Source organism: Convolutriloba macropyga, chromosome 13, assembly GCF_964194025.1.
Source record: "Convolutriloba macropyga chromosome 13, txConMacr16.3, whole genome shotgun sequence".
NCBI classification, from domain to species: domain Eukaryota; kingdom Metazoa; phylum Xenacoelomorpha; order Acoela; family Convolutidae; genus Convolutriloba; species Convolutriloba macropyga.
Window position 1 is genome coordinate 37,289,488 of NC_134480.1, and position 20,694 is coordinate 37,310,181.

Consider the following 20,694-nt stretch of genomic DNA (forward strand, 5'->3'; position numbering starts at 1 on the left):
CCTGACCAGCAGACCAATTGAACAGACGGAGCAAAGCCTTGTGTACCAAACTTTTAATCTAATATGTAATTGTTTGTTTCCTCATTAAGGTCAGGATTTTAACCGTCGTTGCCAGCCAGCTATTAACTGTTTCATTATATAAAGTAAAACAGACAAAAATTACGAACCAAACAACAGAATTTTCACATACTGAGATATAAAAACAGCATTTAAAATTTAGATACTTTTTGGATCAAAAGAAAGAACAGACAGTAAATCAGGAGCCAAACTGACTAAAATTGTTTCAAAATTGAGAGTATAATAATAGCATTTGAATTGTTGAAACATTTCGGATCAAAGCCCCGAATACCAAAGCTTCGATTTAAAAAAATCAGCGGAAAAAATAAAAAAATGACATGAAAGCAAAACCTGCATGATATAACTGGCAAGAAGCAGTCAAAAGAACAAACAATTGGAAAATTGAAATTAGCAAAAAATAATGAAGATTCGCTACAGCGTCTTGGTATCAATATCTAAAACCAAAACTAAAATGATAAAACCTATGCATGAATGCAGCTCAAAAACGTTCTATTGACGACTTGAGCTCTGAAAATAAAAAAAATGACCTGATTTGAAAATTCTTAACTTCGTCATACATATGTTTTCAAACCAATTCTGTCTTACATAAATAATCCACAGAGCAACTAACTTTCATATTAACAGCAATCTAGTTGGAACAATAAGAGATAAACAAAGGAAAAGTATACTTATAATTTGGGTGTTCTCACGAATTATTCCAAAAGGTACGAAGTTTATTAACTTAGTCTGAGCTCTTAGTTGCAGTAAACGATTGTAGTAAACAGACAATCGAAAAAATCTTTTAACGCGGAACCAAACTGCTTCGGTACCACAATCAGGGAAGTAATAGAAAGTTGAAAGACAAATTCAAGATGCCCCTTTTTTACCCAGTGTGCTGTGACCAAATAAAGTCTACACACCTCAACAACTACCATTAATAATGCATGATGACCCTCACACTTACTCAAAAAATGAGCATGATCTTGTACCTACCGCACACACGCACAAACACACACACAATGTTAGCTCAAACTGTCAAGAAAAGAGGAGCAAAAGAATTGAATTAAGAATTAAAGGGATTTATTATCAAATATTAATTAATCTATTCTACGAAAATAGGGAAACTTTTCAGAATTTATATTTTAGGATAAGCAATTTTGATATGTTGGCCGCGATAAAAATCATATTTTCATGCGAGAGGAGAAAATGTATTGCATCATCAAGCAGTTAATCAGGTAGATAACATCATTGCCGCGACTGCAAAGAACAACTGAGCGGAAAATGCTAAATTTTCTACATTATTAGAATTTATGGAGATAGAGGGAAATGAAACTGCTAACAAAATGAAAATGAATCCTTATAAGTATTTTACACGATGACTGCAAACAAAGCACAGAGCATTGGCATCAAATTAATAATAAAATTTACACTAAAATTACTATTTGACACAATAATGGTAATGTTTGAAAGGGAAACTTTGACATCATACAGTGGCACTTATTTTGATAGTTTCGAAATTAAGGATAGAGACAAGGCCGACTTTTTCATAAAGTTCAGATCAATTGCTTCACACTTTTCAATTTAGAGAATTTATTATATTTTGAAGACCGCTAAATCAAAAATGTTCATTTTAATACTTGTCTTGAAAAATAGACAGGAAAAACTGTGATTCATACGTTGCTCAAAAATATTATTTATTAATCCAAAGCGAAAAATCTGTAAGTTTTTAGTTATATTTTCACAAAAACAGAACTCGTTTATAGCAATTAATGTGATCGTCATTACAAATCAGCAGCTAATAATCTTACTTAAGTGGTAACTGCTAAACTTCGAATCTACTAAGTAGCACATTTAGCAATATCAGATGAGACGGGGAGGTTAGATGAGGAGAAATTAATGACACAGAATAAGGAAAAATTAATACTAAGAATAGTACAAGTTAATTAGCAATGACCGCAAGTTAATTAGCAGTGATCGGGTTAACACAAACTTATGTGCATTGGCCTCACGCATTTTAAGCAGGCGAAGCTTCACCCTGGTATCGGGCAAAGTTGAGGAAAATCTGTTCGAGGGTAGTTTGCGATATGATATAATCTGATATGTTGAACATGGGTTTGGCAGTCTCTATGACCGAGAACAGCTGTGACCATTTGTATGTTTGGCCGTTCAGTTCATAGTGCAGGTAGCCGACTGATCCCGTCATGTGTGCATCTTTCAGCTGACAACCTGAAATAGAACCGGGCTTTTGCAGTTACTTTTGGTGAAATAAAATGGGTTTCCCTTGGTGGACCCAAATAAGTTCCATGACTTCTAGTGCAACTTAGCTTTTATGGGCAAGAGTCAAAAATCAAAATTATGCACGTTATGATTTTTCATGTACATTACGGCTCATGTTCTCATGTTTTCATGTTCAGAAAATTTTTACTCAATGAGAACTAACATTAACTTATTGCACAGGCTGGTGTACAGTTGGCCTCAAAATTCTCCTTAATTTAAGCTCCATCGGGTTTTAATGCCAGCCTATTCCAATGCCTCATTTTGAGCACCAGGAAGTAACTCACTCTTATACTTATGACACAAATGCTCGAAATATATGTTCAATTTCCACGCTTTGCAAACCTTTTTATGAATTTATAAACCTCCAGAAAATTACTGATGCCATTCTTCATCAGTTGCAAACTTCTTCAAATTTTGGAAAAATCTCAAACAAGCTCAAAACTGCGTTCACTGATACACTGGACGAATATTTTAAGAATCCTAGAACCAAAAGTGCTGAAGTTTGCTCGAATTACTCTCACGAGCAGACAAACAAAATGCTAATTATCCCCAAAGCATTAATAAACTAAAACGAAGCACAATGGAATGGACTTTCGAGAAAATTCATCCTTCTTGCAAATACATCTAACAAAATCTTACAAGATAAACATGGATTCTTATCCCAATATAACCTGTCGCTCTCGACTAGAGCCTCTAAATCAAATTACAGTTCTTTCTAACCTGGGAATGAGGACTCGATATAATTTTTGAGTCTAACAGCATCAACGTTTTCCTCTCCACTAGTACTGGGTCGGTTGTTATCCACAGAATCTGCTGTTCCATTTTGCCCACCTTGTTGCCCCGAGGACGGCTGGTTCGACGATCCCTCCGGTGCTCGGGTTTTGCAGATGAGTGTGAAACCACTGCCATATCTGGACTTGAGTCTCTGCAGTCCTCCCAGACACTGGAACTGGCCATTGACCATTATGGCCATACGTGTGCATAGCGCCTCGCATTCTTCCATGCTAACACACACAACTTTCAGTACTTTTCCATGGTATATGTATCAAACACTCTAATGAACTTATTTCTCAATGACTTAATGACCGGGCTTTATCGGTTTATCCCGTCTCGTTTGATTTTGCCCTTTTGACCTTGATTGTATTCACTATCTTGCATAACTCATTGAGTGAATGAATTTAAAAATCATTCAGTTGAAACAGTAAGTGAAGTAAGTCAGAAGTCAAACGTGAAAATCGTGACTTATAAAAAACGAAAAACGTGATCAAAAGGTAAAGCGAATTAAAAAACAAAGCAGAACAAGTCCTGACGTACAATTCAAAGAATTTTCATTAACTGAACAAAAAATAGACCAATTTCTCACTCTACTTTTAGAGCGAAAAAATTTCACGCTGCAAAACGAATCGCTTTTTCGCTCCACTTCATGTTTCAGCGTGACCAAAATCACTAATCCAATTTGAATTCAAAAATCATGAAAATGTGTGAACAGATCTTAAAAAATAAAAAAGGACAGCGCCCCCAATACAAATCAAATTCTTTGAATTGTAAAAAAAAAGTAGAGCGCCTAAATAATAGCCGTTTAGGAGGCTGACGGCGGCTATTAAAAAAATAAAAATTCTTATACCTACAGCATTGCGTTTTGCATCCCGTCTGAGATGACTTGACCGATTTTTAAAAAATAACCGGAAGAAGAATCGTCTTCGCTAAAAAAAAGATGTCCTCTGGAAGAGCCAACTTTGACTAGTAAGGTAGATCAAGGGCAGAGAACAAACATCCAATCTTACCGGCTCATGCAATTCTTAATATTTAAAAAATAAAAAAAAAATGCAGGCTATATTAGGCTCAAATAATCTTAAACTTGGAAGGAAATTTTGAAAAAGCAAGAAATTGAGTTTTGAAAAAAATTAACGTTAAACAAACTCATTTTTACCAACTTAAAATTGTAAACATTATGCAACTAAAATAATTTGAGATAAACAATCCTCTCAAGTCCTCGCTAAAGCAACAATATTAATGGGCCAGAATAGCGAAAAACCCAAAAAAAAAATTAGAAGCTTCAATTTAGCTAAAAATGGAAATTTTGATTTTAAGACTAAATTGATTAATAATTGATTTAAAGACTAAATAAAGTGGGGGTGGGAACAAGAAAACATTCATACGCCAAACAGCAAACAGCCTTATTATCATTGATACAGCTCAGTGAAGGTCTTAAAGACTGTTTAAAAAATTTCCCGTACAAAAATTCCATATCTCAACTCGCTCTCCAGAAAACAGAAGTATGAAAAGAAACATTATGTCTTTAAAAAAATAGTATCTAATGGGATTGCGTAGATTCTGGATAAGTTGCATTATGTAGTTTCTACTGGATGGTATTCCACTTATCAATTACTCTTTCACATAGGACAGACTTCGATTGAATTATCAATGAACTCAATGAAACAATACAATGACCCAAACATAACCAATTAAGGTCGTGCAAATTGATCTCAAACGACTGGCGAGCGGTTGGCTTTGTCAGTAGGTGCAGTTTAGGGAGGCTAGCTTTAGCTTAATTGAAGGGGCTGTGCGTGGATTGATCCTTAGGGGGGTGTGTACTGAGCTTTATGGGGGTATCGGCGCGTCAGGGGGACACCATGAATTAATGTCCTCTAAATAGTTTCGGTGAAATGCATAAAGGTGAAAATTTCTGGTAGTTGCACAACGTTAAAAGGCAAATAGAACACATGACCGATCTGTTAAAGCCGGGAGAATTCAAAAAGTCAACCCAAACTGAAAGATCGATTAATTGAATTGTCGTGCAATAAATTGAGGCTAAACTGTAGAGCCTAACTAATATCGAAACTGTACAAAGGAGTACAATTATACCCAGGAGAATTTTTGAAATAAAAATTCTGATCGAAAAACGGTCGCCAAATATAAAGATTCATCGATAATCAGCACTAATTTTTTTCTGTGATTTAGAGAGCTCTTCTGATAGCATGTTAACGATTTTACTTCAAAAAGAACGAATGTTATTGAGACTTCCACGCCGACCAACACAAACGGAATTCTCTCCTTATTTTTAAGTAAAAACTGTCCCAGATTGAGTTCGTCAACTTATTGTTGTCAACCATTTAAATTTACATCTCGAAAAACTAAAGAAGTAAAAAGTTCGCCCAAAACTTAAATTGGTCAAGAAAAAAATGCGTCAAGACGCAAGATTACAGCAATTGCTAGAAACTATGTGCCCACGGCGAGTTATTGATCAACTTCGAGAAAGCCATAACATACGAGTGGCACTGGGTTTTGATCAACTTCTTACATATTAGTTAGTCATAGAAGTTCCGTCACTGTTCATATATGACAAATGGCCACAAAAGAGTAGCGGAATTTCGTAGTCCAACCTCAAGTTTGTTTTTTGCAACTTAAAAAAGTATTTTTTTTAAAAAAAAGTATCCATCGGGTGTTCAAAATATATCTGATCGGTCACGCATGCAACTGTAATTATCGCACCGCGAGAGTTGATTGAATTGATCTGAATTTTAGCATAACTTTTTGCCGTTATTAGCAACCTATATTCTCGTATATTGAAAAGCGTGCAGCAAAACAAAGTCGTCCTGAACAGATAGTCATAAATTTCACCTCTTCCTCTGACTTGGAACTGAAGAAAGCAGTAGCCAGAACAGTTAATAGGGATAAAAAAGTGGAATTTTCAATCTATTGCAATTTATTAATTCTCAACACAGACGTTGATATATCTGAGAAGATTCACCTGTGAGACGTGATAACAAGGGACTGTCCGTTCTCCCTCACACTGGAGAGAACATTCCACAGTTTCCGTCTGGTCACGGGGTCCATCCCACTTGAGGGCTCATCCAGGAACACCAGAGGGGGAGACCCAATTAGGGCGATTGCAGTGCTCATTTTGCGCTTGTTGCCTCCACTGGAACAGATTTCTCGTTGACTAATACGATAGCGGAGAACTGCTAGGTAATTAAGTATGAGAAAAACCCATTTTGTTGTGACCAAGAATCAAATAGAACGTGCATTAAAAAGTCAATAGTCCAGATTAACACAACCTCAATTTAGGGGCAATGATACATGTCAACCAGGGCTAGTTCCTGACAACGAGGATAAATTAACTATTTACAAAGTATTTCCCATAAAGCTTTGTGTTAAAATCTTTGATCAAAACCTGACTGACCAAAATTCGAGAAATAAGAAATCGAGAGCTAAATTTGCAGACACATAAAGCTAATCAAAACTGTGGATATTAATCAAAGCAAAACCTGATTGCATATAATTTTCTTACCGTTTGAACTTCTATACCAAAATTGACAGAAATGAAAACAATGTTCTGTTTTAAATCGGTCTGAGTTATTTTGCATGGAAGATCTTTTCAAATTTCCCTTATCAACTTTACCTGTATGTTCCTACTCTCTGCTTCGCATACACAGTCAGTTGGAGAGCTTCCATCAGTTCCTTACAGACCAGATCCAACTTATATCCAGGGATGCCTCTGATCCTGCCATACATGTGCAGTGTCTCAATCCCAGTCAGATTATCCAGCAGAGCGTCAAATTGCGGACAATAACCCATCAATTTTCGAGCCTGATAAGAGAAGTTTCCTTAGAGGTTACACAAAAATCACCGCTAATTTCAGAGCCAATGCTAGGTTGAACTTTTCTGTCTAGAATTTTAAACATAGCCGGCAGATTGCCGGAAAATAGCCGCGATAGACGCTTGTGGCGTTACATGAATTGAAACAACTATAGAAATAAAATAGACAGATCGACCACCAGTCCTTTAATAGACCACTAGACTTTTTGGGTTAGCTTCGGACTGTCATTTTTATGAGATACATAAGCTCTATAAGGAGAAAGCCCTAATAGGGTTTTTCAAAATTAGGATCTTTTCCGTTTGTGCCCCCTCAGCTTAGTGGGCGCATATTATTTGCACCCCCCAGATGCACGTGCAATATTTGGTGGGGGGCACAAACGGAAAAGATCCCAAAATTAATATTCAAAATCAAAAACTCAAGATTCTAATTTTCAAGAATTAGGGCATATGTTTGGCACTACTTAGATGCACACTATTGACCTTAAATAAGTAAATGTTCATAAAATTTAAAGTTTCATAAGTGAGCTCAGAAGTCATTTTTTTGAGTGAGGTAAGTCATTGAAAAAGTCAATCCCAAGAAGTCACGGTAAGAGGAAACAAAAATCTGTTAGACGAAGTAAAAAAAATAAAATTAGGAGAGCTATAATAGCCGCCTAAAATTGAGGACGCGGCTATAAAAAAATAAGCATCAAATACGATCGCTAGAGTGCCATTGGATAACTAATAAATAGCCGATTTCAATTCAATAAATTTTTTTAGAAATTAAAAATTTTATTAACTACAGCGTAGTTTAAACAAATTTAATCTTGGTTTTGATCAACGACCATAAAAAATTAAATCAATCCCTCAAGGTCCGATTATAACAATTGCTAAACACAACTTTACTGCGCAACGCCAATTTTCCACTTTTCTGCATCAAAAACGTAGAGGTTAAACTGAATTCTTCCATTTGAATATTTTGTAGCTCGCTGCTGATGGATGAGGACAAAAACTAGTAAAATTAACTGAAGTCCCCACTCATTGGATGACATTAAAACAAGGAAGGGCTCCCCTCTCATAAAGTGAGTCCGATATCACTTGAGGTTAGTGAGTTCTTGAACCGGACTTTCTTGACCCTCTCATTAGGAATAACGGCGTAATTGGATGCCAGAGTCCCCATCATTTCCGGCTCATAATCGAGAATCTCTTGCAATCAACATTGTATCTGAGCCACGCATGGCACTTATTGATACCGCTTAAGTGAGGCGATTGAAGGCTACTGAGAGGCCTGAGGGCTGGAAACCTCTGTTATCAGATAAAAGGGCTATTCTTTTCAATGTTTTCCGCTTTGTTTCGGATAGTCCGCCGAAAGTTTCTAACGCCAATGGTAGGAACTGGATGCCCATATCGATGCACTTCCGGTAATAATGCCCAATCTTTGTCTTCCGCTAGGGTTAGAGCAAAACCACATGTCCTCGCCGCATCTGAGATAAGACTGGCTTGCAGTGGGGACGTAATGGCGACGTCTAAAGCTGCGGGTTGTCATGCTATAAAACTGGGCAAATACAAATCGCCTGGTCTTGAATTGTCTTCCGGCAGATGTTTTTGCTCACGTACAGGGGAAGGAAAGATTAGCCGACGAACAAGCTGTCATTATTGTGTCTCGTACTCTTTCATGACGGAAATAATATCGCCACGCCCGTGCCATGAAACGGCATGATCTCCAAATATGTCCAAATTAGCTGATTTACAGTATGGACATCTCCTTTTCGAATCAGAGTGGAATTGCTTAACGGTATTTTAGAGCTGCTCGGAACTCGTTAGGTTGAAGTTGTAATCCAAGAGCAGGATGGGTGCTGCCGTCAATTAAGATCCTGATTGAGCAGGGAAGGAGATAACAATCTAGCCTTTTCTCTGGTGGAGGTTTGACCTTCAAGAAGGTTGCTTAGAGCCGTATTGTCAAATTCTTCTTGAATTTTCTGTTGCCTCAAATGAGGAATCCCCAAAGTGCTAACCTCCTCCACTAAATCTGTGAAACTACTTTCGTGAGTTGGGTTCAAACCAGTAATTTGTCCTACTATGTTTGCTGACTGAGATATGGAACCAACATAAGCAGCTTTGATTTGGTTCAAAGAACGTCGAACCCCAGCTCCTGTTTTTACTCTCAGAGGACGGAGTGTTGCATCAGAAAGAATACACCAATTTGGGCGCACCCATACGGCTACGCAAAATTCCAGGAGCTCACTGAGGGTCCTCTAAATAGCCTAGATTGTCTAATACGTTCTCGAGTTTTATAACCTGTTTTTCTAAACAAGATGCAACAAAAGTGTGTGTTCCGATTGCTGCGCCCAAGAATTCGATTCCTGATTGGCTGCTTCTCTTTATCCTGCTATCAACAGCATTAATATGCGTGGTGGACCACAACTCGCACTTGTCTCTTCTGAGTTCAGGGCCACACCTGTTACCATGAGTTGACAAAATTTCTAATGATTCACAGAGCTCCTCATCCGTTCCTGCTCATCATCAAGGTACCATGAATTCTGCATAAGATTTGGTAACTTATTGTCGAATTCTTAAGAGAAAAAGTTAAGCAGCAAGACAAAAAGATACCTGGCATTCATGATACCATGAATTGTCATTTGAACCATTAGTCTGCCTTCTCAAGCATTGCTTTTCACTTTTCAGCTTCACTGATTCGTACACTCAAGAGCTTTCTAAAAAGCTGCCCAACAGACTTAATGCCCTGGGGGTTTAGCGGTTAATCTCGTTTCTTTCGACGAAAAGTCCGATCGCTCAACCGAGCAAAAGGCATTCTACAAGAAAACGGTCAAGGAATATTTTGAATAAAAAACGACAAAGGTTAGCTATAAATGCTTTGAATTTCGTTCGAGAGCAAGTAAAATGGCGAACTGAGGCAACTGAGGTTAACTAACAGCGGTGACATTTTTGGCGACGTTGATGCCCTGGATGTGTGCAGATCCTGCATCAATCAACAAGTCTCCAGTCAACATGTTGAAAGTTGTGCTCTTGCCTAAGAGAAAAAGTAGAATCTACGCCAAATTATAGAATTTGCCTATTCGTAAAAGACCTAACAATATTTACTTCATCAAAAATCACAAACAAGATGATTTACTAACTGATAAACGAGCTGCTAAGACTAAATAGTTTTGTTAGAAGACTATTTCCTATAGGGTACTACGTCATAGGGCTATAACAGTAAACATTATTCTATTATCTGCATTTTCAGTTTTGGAAAAAGAGAAAACAGTTCCAAGCAAATTCGTCCCTGATCATTGATTGAATTCCAGCTGCGTCCGAAATTCCTCCTCAAAATTGCGATGTTAGTGAACATATCGGACTAACGTTCTGGCTACTTGCTCTTGCTTTCAAGCGACTGTAGTTGATAGCTACGCGACTGGTTGGCTATCAAAAAATTTTTCGCTTCTGAGCAGATTCGGTGAATTGTTAAGCTAAGGGACTGGTCAGGCTCTTACAGGACTGCTCAGCGACTTAATGTTTATCTCTTTTCTCAAGTACAAGAGCCAGGAAATTTGATGGTCAGGCGTAAAATCGGTAGTACAGAAAATTGCATAAAACCAACAGAACTAACATAATTGGTACAAATTATGTTTGAGAGCAATTACTAATTCATCAACCAACCTGCCCCGTTCACTCCCAAGAGTCCGAAACATTCTCCCTTGGCGACTCCAGTGTATATCCCGTGAACAGCCTTGTGAATAGTTTCGCCGAAAAATGTCCGGTAAGTCTTTTCAATTCCCTTAACCACCATTACGTCATTAGGTCTAACTTCATTCTTGACCAGTCGCTCTTTTTCCTCAAACACGTCCTGGTCATTCGTGAAGCAATTGGAGACTGGATTGCCCAAAACATCACCGGAGCCTTTTCTTCCCTGAAACAACAGTCCAAAATTCTGCGAATAACTGCGAAGTAAGTTTGCACAAAAACACACGTATTAAACTATTTACAGGTGCCATTGAGAAGTCAAAATATGTTTCAAATGCCCCTAACAAGAACGATCCTGATGCCCCACACAGCCACTCAAAGAGAGCACGACAAAACATCAGGGGAAAGGGCCGCAAAGTCAGCTATATTCTCAAAAAAATGCCTTTTTATAAAGCATCTCTCAACTTCGAGAATTCTTTCCTTGACAATCGCTTCGTGACTGTCAATTATAAACATAGCCGGCATATTGCCGGAAAATAGCCGTGATAGATGCTTGTGGCTATGACCAACAGTCCTTTAAAAGACATATATGTTTGGCACTACTTAGATGCACATTGTTGATCTTGATCTAGTAAATGTTTCTAAAATTCAAAGTTCCATAACTGAGTCCAGAAGTCATTTCATTGAGAGTGGTAAGTCACGCAATTGACCTAAAAAACAGAAACGCGGGATGCAGGGTAAGACGAAACAAAAATCTGTTAGACGAAGTAAAAAAACATAGCAGGACAAGTCCTGACGTACAATTCAAAGAATTTTCATTGAATAAACAAAAAATTAGACCTGGAATGAACTATGAACGGATTCGGGAAACCAGTAAGAAAATCCGATCCGAAAAATCGATGATACAGTAAAAACGAAAGTGAAATTGCCGCATGTGAACAAAAAATCACTAGCGAGCAAGCGAATTTTTGTTCAAACACCGTTTTCTCACTCTACTTTAAAATTAGAGCGGAAAAATTTCACGCCGTAAAAGCACTCGCTTTTTTGCTCCATTTCCTGTTTCGGTGTGACCAAAATTACTACTCCAATTTGACTTCAAAAATCATAAAAATTGCGAACAGAAAAAAGACAGCGCCCCAATACAATTCAAATTCTTTGGATCGTAAAAAACATAGCAGGACAAGTCCTGACGTACAATTCAAAGAATTTTCATTGAATAAACAAAAAATTAGACCTGGAATGAACTATGAACGGATTCGGGAAACCAGTAAGAAAATCCGATCCGAAAAATCGATGATACAGTAAAAACGAAAGTGAAATTGCCGCATGTGAACAAAAAATCACTAGCGAGCAAGCGAATTTTTGTTCAAACACCGTTTTCTCACTCTACTTTAAAATTAGAGCGGAAAAATTTCACGCCGTAAAAGCACTCGCTTTTTTGCTCCATTTCCTGTTTCGGTGTGACCAAAATTACTACTCCAATTTGACTTCAAAAATCATAAAAATTGCGAACAGAAAAAAGACAGCGCCCCAATACAATTCAAATTCTTTGGATCGTAAAAAACATAGCAGGACAAGTCCTCACGTACAATTCAAAGAATTTTAATTGACTAAACAAAAAACTAGACCTAAAACGGACTATGAGTGAATTCAGAAAGCCATTTCTAAAAAATCAGATGAAATTTAAAATTAAAAAATCGACGTAAAAATGCCGCATAAAAACAAAAAACCACCAGCGAGAAACAAAACTTTGGTTCAAACAAAACACTAAGCCTAGAATGAAATATGAAAGGATTAGGAAAACCATTTAGAAAATAAACCAATCCAAAAAATTGAAAAAAACTTAGTAAAAATTAAAGTGAAATTGCCGAATGTGAACAAAAAACCACTAGCGAGAAAGCGAATTCGAATTTTTGTTCAAAAGCCGCTTTCTCACTCTACTTTAAAATTAGAGCAAAAAATTTCACGCCGAAAAACCACCCGCTTTTTCGCTCCACTTCCTGTTTCGGCGTGACCAAAATCACTACTCCATTTGACTTCAAAAATCATGAAAATAAAAAAATCAAAATAAAAAAAAAAACTAAAAATTAATGTCAAAATGCCGCATGTGAACAAAAAACCACTAGCGAGAAATGTCAATCTGATTCTCACAAAAAACTAGGCCAACAATGAACTATGAATGGATTGGGAAAACCATTTGGAAAAAAAATCCGATTAAGAAATTCGAAAAACCAGTAAAAATCAAAGTGAAATTGCCGCATGTGAACAAAAAACCACTAGCGAGAAAGCGAATTTTTGTCCAAAAGCCGTTTTCTCACTCTACTTTAAAAGTAGAGCAAAAAAGTTTCACGCCGCAAAACCACTCGCTTTTTCGCTCAACTTCCTGTTTCGGCGTGACCAAAATCACTACTCCATTTGACTTCAAAAATCATGAAAATAAAAACATACCCGACAGATTGCCGGAAAATAGCCGCCGTTGATTCCAATAAGCATCATTGGGATTGAAATAACAGAAGATATTGAAAAAAAAGATTTTTGTACAAAAACATTTTTTTAAGTCCGATTTATTTTGATGGCATTTCGTGGTTGAACATACTTCTGTTTTAGAAAGAGGCTACAGGGGCTACCATCAATAACAATAAGCATTAGAGATGGTAAATAAGACTTATAGGAACGACGTTCAAATAGCGGGCATCTAAAATTGGGCTTTATGGGTTTATCCCGTTTCTATTTCTGACTTCAATTTTTTATACTGACTCTGTCATTTTGAATTGCTTTGCTGAGCAACTGATGTTCAAAATCACTTTTAGCAGAATGAGAGAAGAGAGAAACTAGCCTAGAGAAGTCATAAAGATTTCACGCAAAATGTTGAAAAGGCGGGAAAATGAGGTAAAGCAAAACATTTTTTTATTCGACGAAGTAAAAAAAAAATAGGAGCGCTATAATAGCCGGCTGAGAAGAGGGCGGCTATTAAAAATCAAAATTTAAAAAAAAAACTAAAAATGAATGTCAAAATGCCGAATGTGAACAAAAAACCACTAGCGAGAAATGTCAATCTGATTCTCACAAAAAACTAGGCCAACAATGAACTATGAATGGATTGGGAAAACCATTTGGAAAAAAAATCCGATTAAGAAATTCGAAAAACCAGTAAAAATCAAAGTGAAATTGCCGCATGTGAACAAAAAACCACTAGCGAGAGAGCGAATTTTTGTCCAAAAGCCGTTTTCTCACTCTACTTTAAAAGTAGAGCAAAAAAGTTTCACGCCGCAAAACCACTCGCTTTTTCGCTCAACTTCCTGTTTCGGCGTGACCAAAATCACTACTTCAATTTGACTTCAAAAATCATGAAAATGTGTGAACAGATCTTATAAAAAAGACATTGCCCCAATACAAATCAAATTCTTTGAATTGTGAGAATTAGGAGCGCAATAATAGCCGCCTGGAACTGCTGCGTGGCTATTAAACACGATACAATTTCTCTGTTCACTCCTTGAGGGGTTGATCTCAAACCGATGAACACAGACATTACTGCTGGTTCAGAAATTCAAACTCCGCAGGTGCAGAAAAGAACGTACCGCTGTGCAGAGGGAGAAAAGGAAACTGATGGCTCCATATTCTATGATGAAGAGTATTGACCAGTAGATGAAACCATCCAAAAACATGTAGCCAACAAAGCGTCCAATTCCCGGATCACCCGTCTTGAGATAGTCATGTTCTTCTAAACCTACAAGAAGCATAAATGCCAAAATAGAAGAACAAGCTGCACACATTGTCACAAGATAGCCGAATATAGCAGCGAAACAAACTCATTTGATATGATAAATAGCTATTATGATACAGAGTATTATCAAGTGACCGAAGCAAAAAACGGGGGTTTCACTCGATGACCCTAACGGGCGCTAGCGGTCAATGCAACAGAGTCCCTAATTGAAATTGTTTAGAAAAATATTATCATTAGCAGCTGTAAAAAGAACAAGAGGCTCGGTAATGTGCGTTCGCACATAAAGTTCCGACCCCGCTCATCTACATTTTTGGCATAATGTCTACCAAATGAGGAAATAGAAAACCCCAAAAATTCAAATATTTTTCAAAAAATGTGTATGAACAAAGATCGCCACCAACGCAAATAACTCACTGGAGTAAAAAAAAAATGCCACATTAGATTCATGAGATCATTCATTATTAAGAAAGCAAGTCAAGACCAGCAACAAAATCAAACAACAATAACAACAAATATTAATTACATCCAAATCTTAATGTCCACTTTAAACAAACTTAGTAACAAGCTCAAAATAGCGTCGGATAAACCTGAAACCAAACAAAACAACTTGTGCTTCACTAGAAAAGATATGGGACCACTCTATAAAAAGGCTCGGTAAAAATTAAGATGAAAAAAGTGGCTTAACATTTTCAAAAACCATTAGTTTCAAAGTAAGAAAACCATTAGATGGCAATTGAAAACATCAAATATAGCTATAATTACATATGCTTCTATAAGAGGGCATTAAGACCTGCCATTAATCAATTTTTATGCGGTAACAAAAAGAACAACAAACAGAACAAAAAAATTCAGTTAAAACTTGCGAGAAAACGCTTTCGAAGCCGTAAAGCCGTATTTGACCCCCCAAAAAAGTTCAATAGCCTTCTTCGCACACCAAAAATATGATATAGACCTTCTCATTAATGAGAATAGGTAACAAGCAGACCAAAAAAGAGAAAAAGGGGCCAAAACAATTAACCCTTTTTTTCGAAAAGAAATATTTTCAAAGTCATGAAAGGCATTAGCTACAAAACCAATTAAATAGGTACACCTATTCGTCCAAAGAAAGAGCTTGAGACCTGTTATTATTCACAATATGTCTTGCGTCTACAACGAGGACGTTAAAAATAGACAAAAACAAAAAAATAGTTTACTTTTTTGTGCTAAAACCCGTGTCGAAGCCAGTAAATTCATAAAGACTTCCTTAAAAACATTACATTTTGCACACTTGCACCTTCCTTCGAAAACAATAAGGTCACATGTGACCTGTAATTTACGAGACTGGGTAACAAATAGAGAAAAAAGAAAAAGGCGAAGTTGAACAACATTTAAAAGAGTTTTTTTTATTTTCGAAAAAAATTGTTTTCAAAGTCATGAAAGCCTTCAGCTATCTACTCAAATCCAAACAAAGAATCATTTATTCCTTCATAAAATGCCAATGAATCCTGTCACTATCCAGGTAATTTCATACGACTAAAAAGACAAAGTAAAAACCACAGTTAAAGACAATTGTAACAAATTCAATTAACTTCTTCGAGAAAGGGGTGTCGAAGCCGTTAAAACCATAATCTATGCCTTTAAAAACTATTAAGACTATTATATGTTTAGTTGCGCCTTTTTGCGAACGCCAATAATGTGATAACGTGACAAAACGAGAACAAAAATGTGAAAAAGGGGGGCAATACCTAAAACAAAAAAAATGTGACATCTAGTAGTATCAAAGCCAGAAAACCGTAACTTAACGCGTAAAACCGCAAAAAAGATTAAAATTTAAATCAGTAGAGAGAAGAGAAAGAAGACGCATTCTTTCTTTGCTGACACTAAGTTACAAGTTGACCAAATATAGAGATAAATAGTGGCAAAGTTCAATAAGCCATTGTTTATTTAAAAAGCAAACATTTTTAAAAGTCAAAAAGACAATAACATTTGGAGTAAAGAAAACAAACAGATTAATTTGGAACTGTTTAGGGAGCCATTTATAACTATCAACAGTGAGCTTTGATGTGAATTGTTCTGTTCTGTAATTAAAATAACAAAGCTCGAATTTTTTTTAAAAAAGACCGACTGATTACAATCCGAATTATTTTTCGATTTTAAGTCCAGGATTGGACCAAAACCAGCCCCGCTATTAATGTTCGTCAAATTAGAGATTAGAACACTCAATTGTTTCGAATGCTTTAGATCTAGATAAATTGTTAGTTAAAAGATTAAAAATAAAAGCTGCGTTTTTGAGAATCATAGAGTAAAGTTAGCAAAAAACTTCAAAACTTTGATTCCAGACTTCTCTCAATGGAAGAGGAAGTACAACTATATCCCTTTGTAGTTTACAAAGATTGTATTTTTGATTTTGGGTATGTAATTCCGGCAAATTTAATCAAAGTGGTCTAAAGAAGCTGATTTCGGGCAATTTTTGATTGAAAAGGCTGAATTTTGAAATATTCAGCCAATATTTTATCCAGAAAAATCAAATCAAAACAGTCAACAATACTTTTTTTTCGCTAAACTAAATCATCAAAACTATTGTTAACAATTTTAGCAAAATCGAGGAAATTTTAGGCGAAACTCCGGAAAGTGTGAATAAACACAACGGAAGTCCGTCTACTATTCGCAAAACTTCGAACCTCGATAACTCCCTGTAGAATACGAAATTTAAAAAAAAACCTTTTTAGTTCTATGTTCTACGCTGGTGGGGCTTTTTAACGAAACTACTCACAACTCTACGATAGAATATCGATCGGTGAAAATTGTCTGAACAAAAAAAAACCATTTAGCATATAGCTCCTCCCCCCTCAACAGTGGTCGGAACAATTAGCAAAGACAACATGTTGCGGCTGCTCAAGAATCTCAGCGGAACCGATATATCAAAGCCTGGTTCTCGAGTTTTACGCCGGCCTGGTTCTTCACAGTGTTCGATTGACTAACAATCTCGCAGAAATAATTAGTCGCTCGGACGTATTAAAAGGACTGTAACTTTAATTTTGTTGAAGTTAAGAAAATCCTATGTGATAATCTATGTTCAATATCGTGCTGAAGTTTGTAAGGCTTCAGCCAGTAGCTAGTATTGTTGCTAACTTCTCGTCAAATAAGCTCAACTAACAAAAAACTCGCAAGATCTTAAGACCTAGCAAAACTTAGCAAAAAAGATCAGAGTTGTTAAAGAATCAAATTTTAGTCTAATCTGTGATCCAACTGCTCTAGGTAAAAGTTTCTAATGGTTCTAAATACAATTCGATTTCACTAAACAAACAATTGGCTTAAAGTAAATAATCAATTATTTATCATTTATAACATCATTGCTACTTGTTTCTGATTGGTTAATCAAGAAAATGATTTAGGTCATTGTTTACATAGTAAATGTCAAGTTACTGCAATATTCACTTGTGTTGACATAAGCACGGATGGTTATTACGTAGCTCTAAATGCCTCAAATGTACGGTATTTGACATTTAATGATCACCTAAAGTATCATAAAATAATGAACTTAAGAAATTTAACAATAAATAACAAAATATCGAAAAATGCCAATTTTGCACCATATAAGTGCTAATAGCCACACTTGTGGGTCTGATGCAATAACGTTCGTTGGGTCCATTAGTAGTTCAGAGGTAACCATAGCCGTCTGCTATAACCTCTGGTTGCTTGGGTTTTGCCTTCCAAAAATCGGGGAGGTGAATAGATTTTCGGTCTCAACTTGTAAAAATTTTCAGTTTTGACCATTTTTGAGTTTTGACAAATTTCAAGTTTTTTCAGTTTCAAACGTTATTTCTTGCTGTCTGATGGCTTTTGTAGCTGACTTGAAGTGGTGCAAACATCGCCGGCCCTGTTTTCGATCTCGGAAACACCATCGTAGAATACTGGCGCTCACTCCACGACTGGCCGGTTTAGCTCTCCATGTGCAATTTTGACTCTCGCTGACCTCACAACTCCGTCGTTGCCAGGGAAGATCTCAATGATTCGTCCCAGTTTATACTCGCAGCGTTTCAAAGAGTCATCCACTAGCCACACTAACTCGCCTTCTTTCAGGTTTCGCACATGTTCTTTTGACCACTTCGATCTCTGGTTCCATTGTGGAAGATATTCCATCTTTTCCAGATCATGTCGGCATATGCTTGAGCCGCTCTTAAAAATTTTTTCGGGTCATTGTAGCGTTCACTGGATGGCATGAATGGTTTCCTCGCGTTCTCTCGTCCCAGCAAGAAATGATTTGGTGTGAGTGCCGTAAAATCTTCAGGGTCATCACTAACTGCTGTCAGTGGTCTTGCCTTGAGTGTTTGTTCCACAAGACAAATTGTTGTGCTGAGTACCTCGTCGGTGAGGCTCCGGTTGCCCAAGATTGCGATAATGACCTTCTTGCAATTTTGAACCAGTCTTTCCCAGATTCCACCAAAGTGTGGGGCTCCAGGAGGATTGAATTTCCAAACAATCTTTTTCGGTGCTAAGTCACTTTCAATCTTAGCTTTGTCCCACTCGTTCATGAATGCTTCCAGCTCATTGGCTGCTCCAACAAGGTTTGTTCCGTTGTCACTGATGATGGTGTTCGGGTAGCCACGTCTTGCAATGAATCTTGTCACTGCAGCTAGACATGACTCGGTGTCCAATGACTGTGTGATTTCGATGTGTACTGCTCTGGTTGTCAGGCAAGTGAAGAGGCAGCACCATCTCTTCAAGGTACGTCGTAGGAACTTCACTTTAAAGGGTCCGAAGTAGTCGACTCCGGTATGGGTGAATGGGAACACATGTTCATCAAGTCGTTCTCGGGGTATATTTGCCATCGGTGTGTGAATTGGATTGGCGTTCCTGTGTCTGCATTTGATACATCTCGACTTGATTTTCCTTAATTCGTTTCTGAATCCAATGATCCGGTACTCTGGTTGAAGCATGTTTCTCACGTATTCTGTGCCCTCATGTAGGTTGTCTCGATGCGCTCTCTCTCCAACAGAAGTTGTACAACAGGATGTTTCGCGGTTTATAATATTGGGTGTTTTGCATTGTAATCTAGGTTTGAATGCTTCAGTCGGTCTTTCACTCTAATTGTTCCATCTTCTTCTATGAATGGTGACAGTTTGGCAATGTTCAATGTTTTTGAGATTTCTTTGCTGTTTGCTATTGACTTCGAAACATTCGGGAAGCTTTCGTTTTGAACAACTCGAAACAGTATTTGCTCTGCTTGATGAATTTCGTCTGCTTTGAGGGTGCCCCTTTGCTTCGTCTTGAACCTCATGCAGTAGGCAATGAAGTTTCTAATTCGATTGAAGCTACTGTATCGTCTCCAGTCAAATAGCTGTTCTAGATTATTTTCTGTGGCTACAGTACTGGTAGCTTGCTCGGGATCGAGTTCGTTCTCTTGGCACCACGGCTTTGGCCACTTTTCTTCATCTGCCTGGAGCCATGCCGGCCCGTTTAGCCATACGGACTCCTTGAGGCCTTCGAGAAACATTCCTCGGGTTACGATGTCGGCAGGGTTTTGACACCTTTGACGTGTCTCCATTGATCCATCGATGAGTTTTCTAGTATTTCCGCTGCTCTGTTCGCAACGAACACTTGTTGCTTTTCGTGGGCTGCTTGTAGCCACTGTAGCGCTGTTGATGAGTCGATCCAATGATAGAGTTTTTCAATTCTGACATGTTCATTGAGTATCTTCCTTCTGAGACGAACTCCGTAGACTGCGGCTTGAAGTTCTAACTTCGGTATCCTCATACGTCTGATGGGTGCCACGCGAAATTTCCCTATCACATAGGTGAGTCTTAACGTCGCCTCGTCTTGCAGATATGCCACGATGCACATTGCTTCTGACGCGTCAGTGAAAATGAAGTCTGGGTTTGAACATCTATTTTCGAAATCAAGTCGATTTATTGACATTGTCCTTATTTCTCTCAACTCAGAGCACCAATCAATGAACAGTTTGTGATGTTCTGCTGACAACTCCTTGTCCCATGCTTGTCCCAAATGCTTTCGAGTAGAAACCGCATTCGTATGGTGAAGGATGAACATAACCCAAGTGGGTCGAACACTGCTGAGACAAAGGATAGGACAATTCTCTGAGTTATTTTTGCCGGAACTTCTTGCTCAGTTCCACGGCAGACAATGAGACTGTCTGTGTCCACAATCCAGTTGAGTCCTAGGATTGAAGATGATTGTGGTTCTGCTTCGAAAGTTTTTCACAACTTTCGTTGACCTGTCTGTCTCTGGAATGTGTGACTTGACTTCATCGTCACTTGTTATCCATTTCGTCAATTTGAATCTACCTTTTATGAGGATGTCTCTGACTTTCTAGTAGATTTCAATTGCTTCTTTAAGGGTTCTGACTGACTTTAGGAAGTCCACGTAGAAGTTTC

General features: G+C 37.5%; 1 protein-coding gene across 1 annotated transcript in view; it reads right to left on the minus strand.

The window, feature by feature from the left end:
- Positions 1-1,101: 1,101 nt before the first annotated feature.
- LOC142352048 (phospholipid-transporting ATPase ABCA3-like) overlaps positions 1,102-20,694 on the minus strand; it is an 82,531-nt gene continuing 62,938 nt past the window's right edge. Inside the window, exons 15-21 of the mRNA XM_075404395.1 lie at positions 14,175-14,323; positions 10,573-10,822; positions 9,846-9,943; positions 6,737-6,924; positions 6,086-6,256; positions 3,055-3,338; positions 1,102-2,283 (exon numbers count right to left, since the gene is read on the minus strand). Coding sequence (XP_075260510.1) covers positions 2,072-2,283; positions 3,055-3,338; positions 6,086-6,256; positions 6,737-6,924; positions 9,846-9,943; positions 10,573-10,822; positions 14,175-14,323 — 1,352 coding nt within the window. The 3' untranslated portion in view covers positions 1,102-2,071. The remainder of the gene's footprint in view (positions 2,284-3,054; positions 3,339-6,085; positions 6,257-6,736; positions 6,925-9,845; positions 9,944-10,572; positions 10,823-14,174; positions 14,324-20,694) is intronic.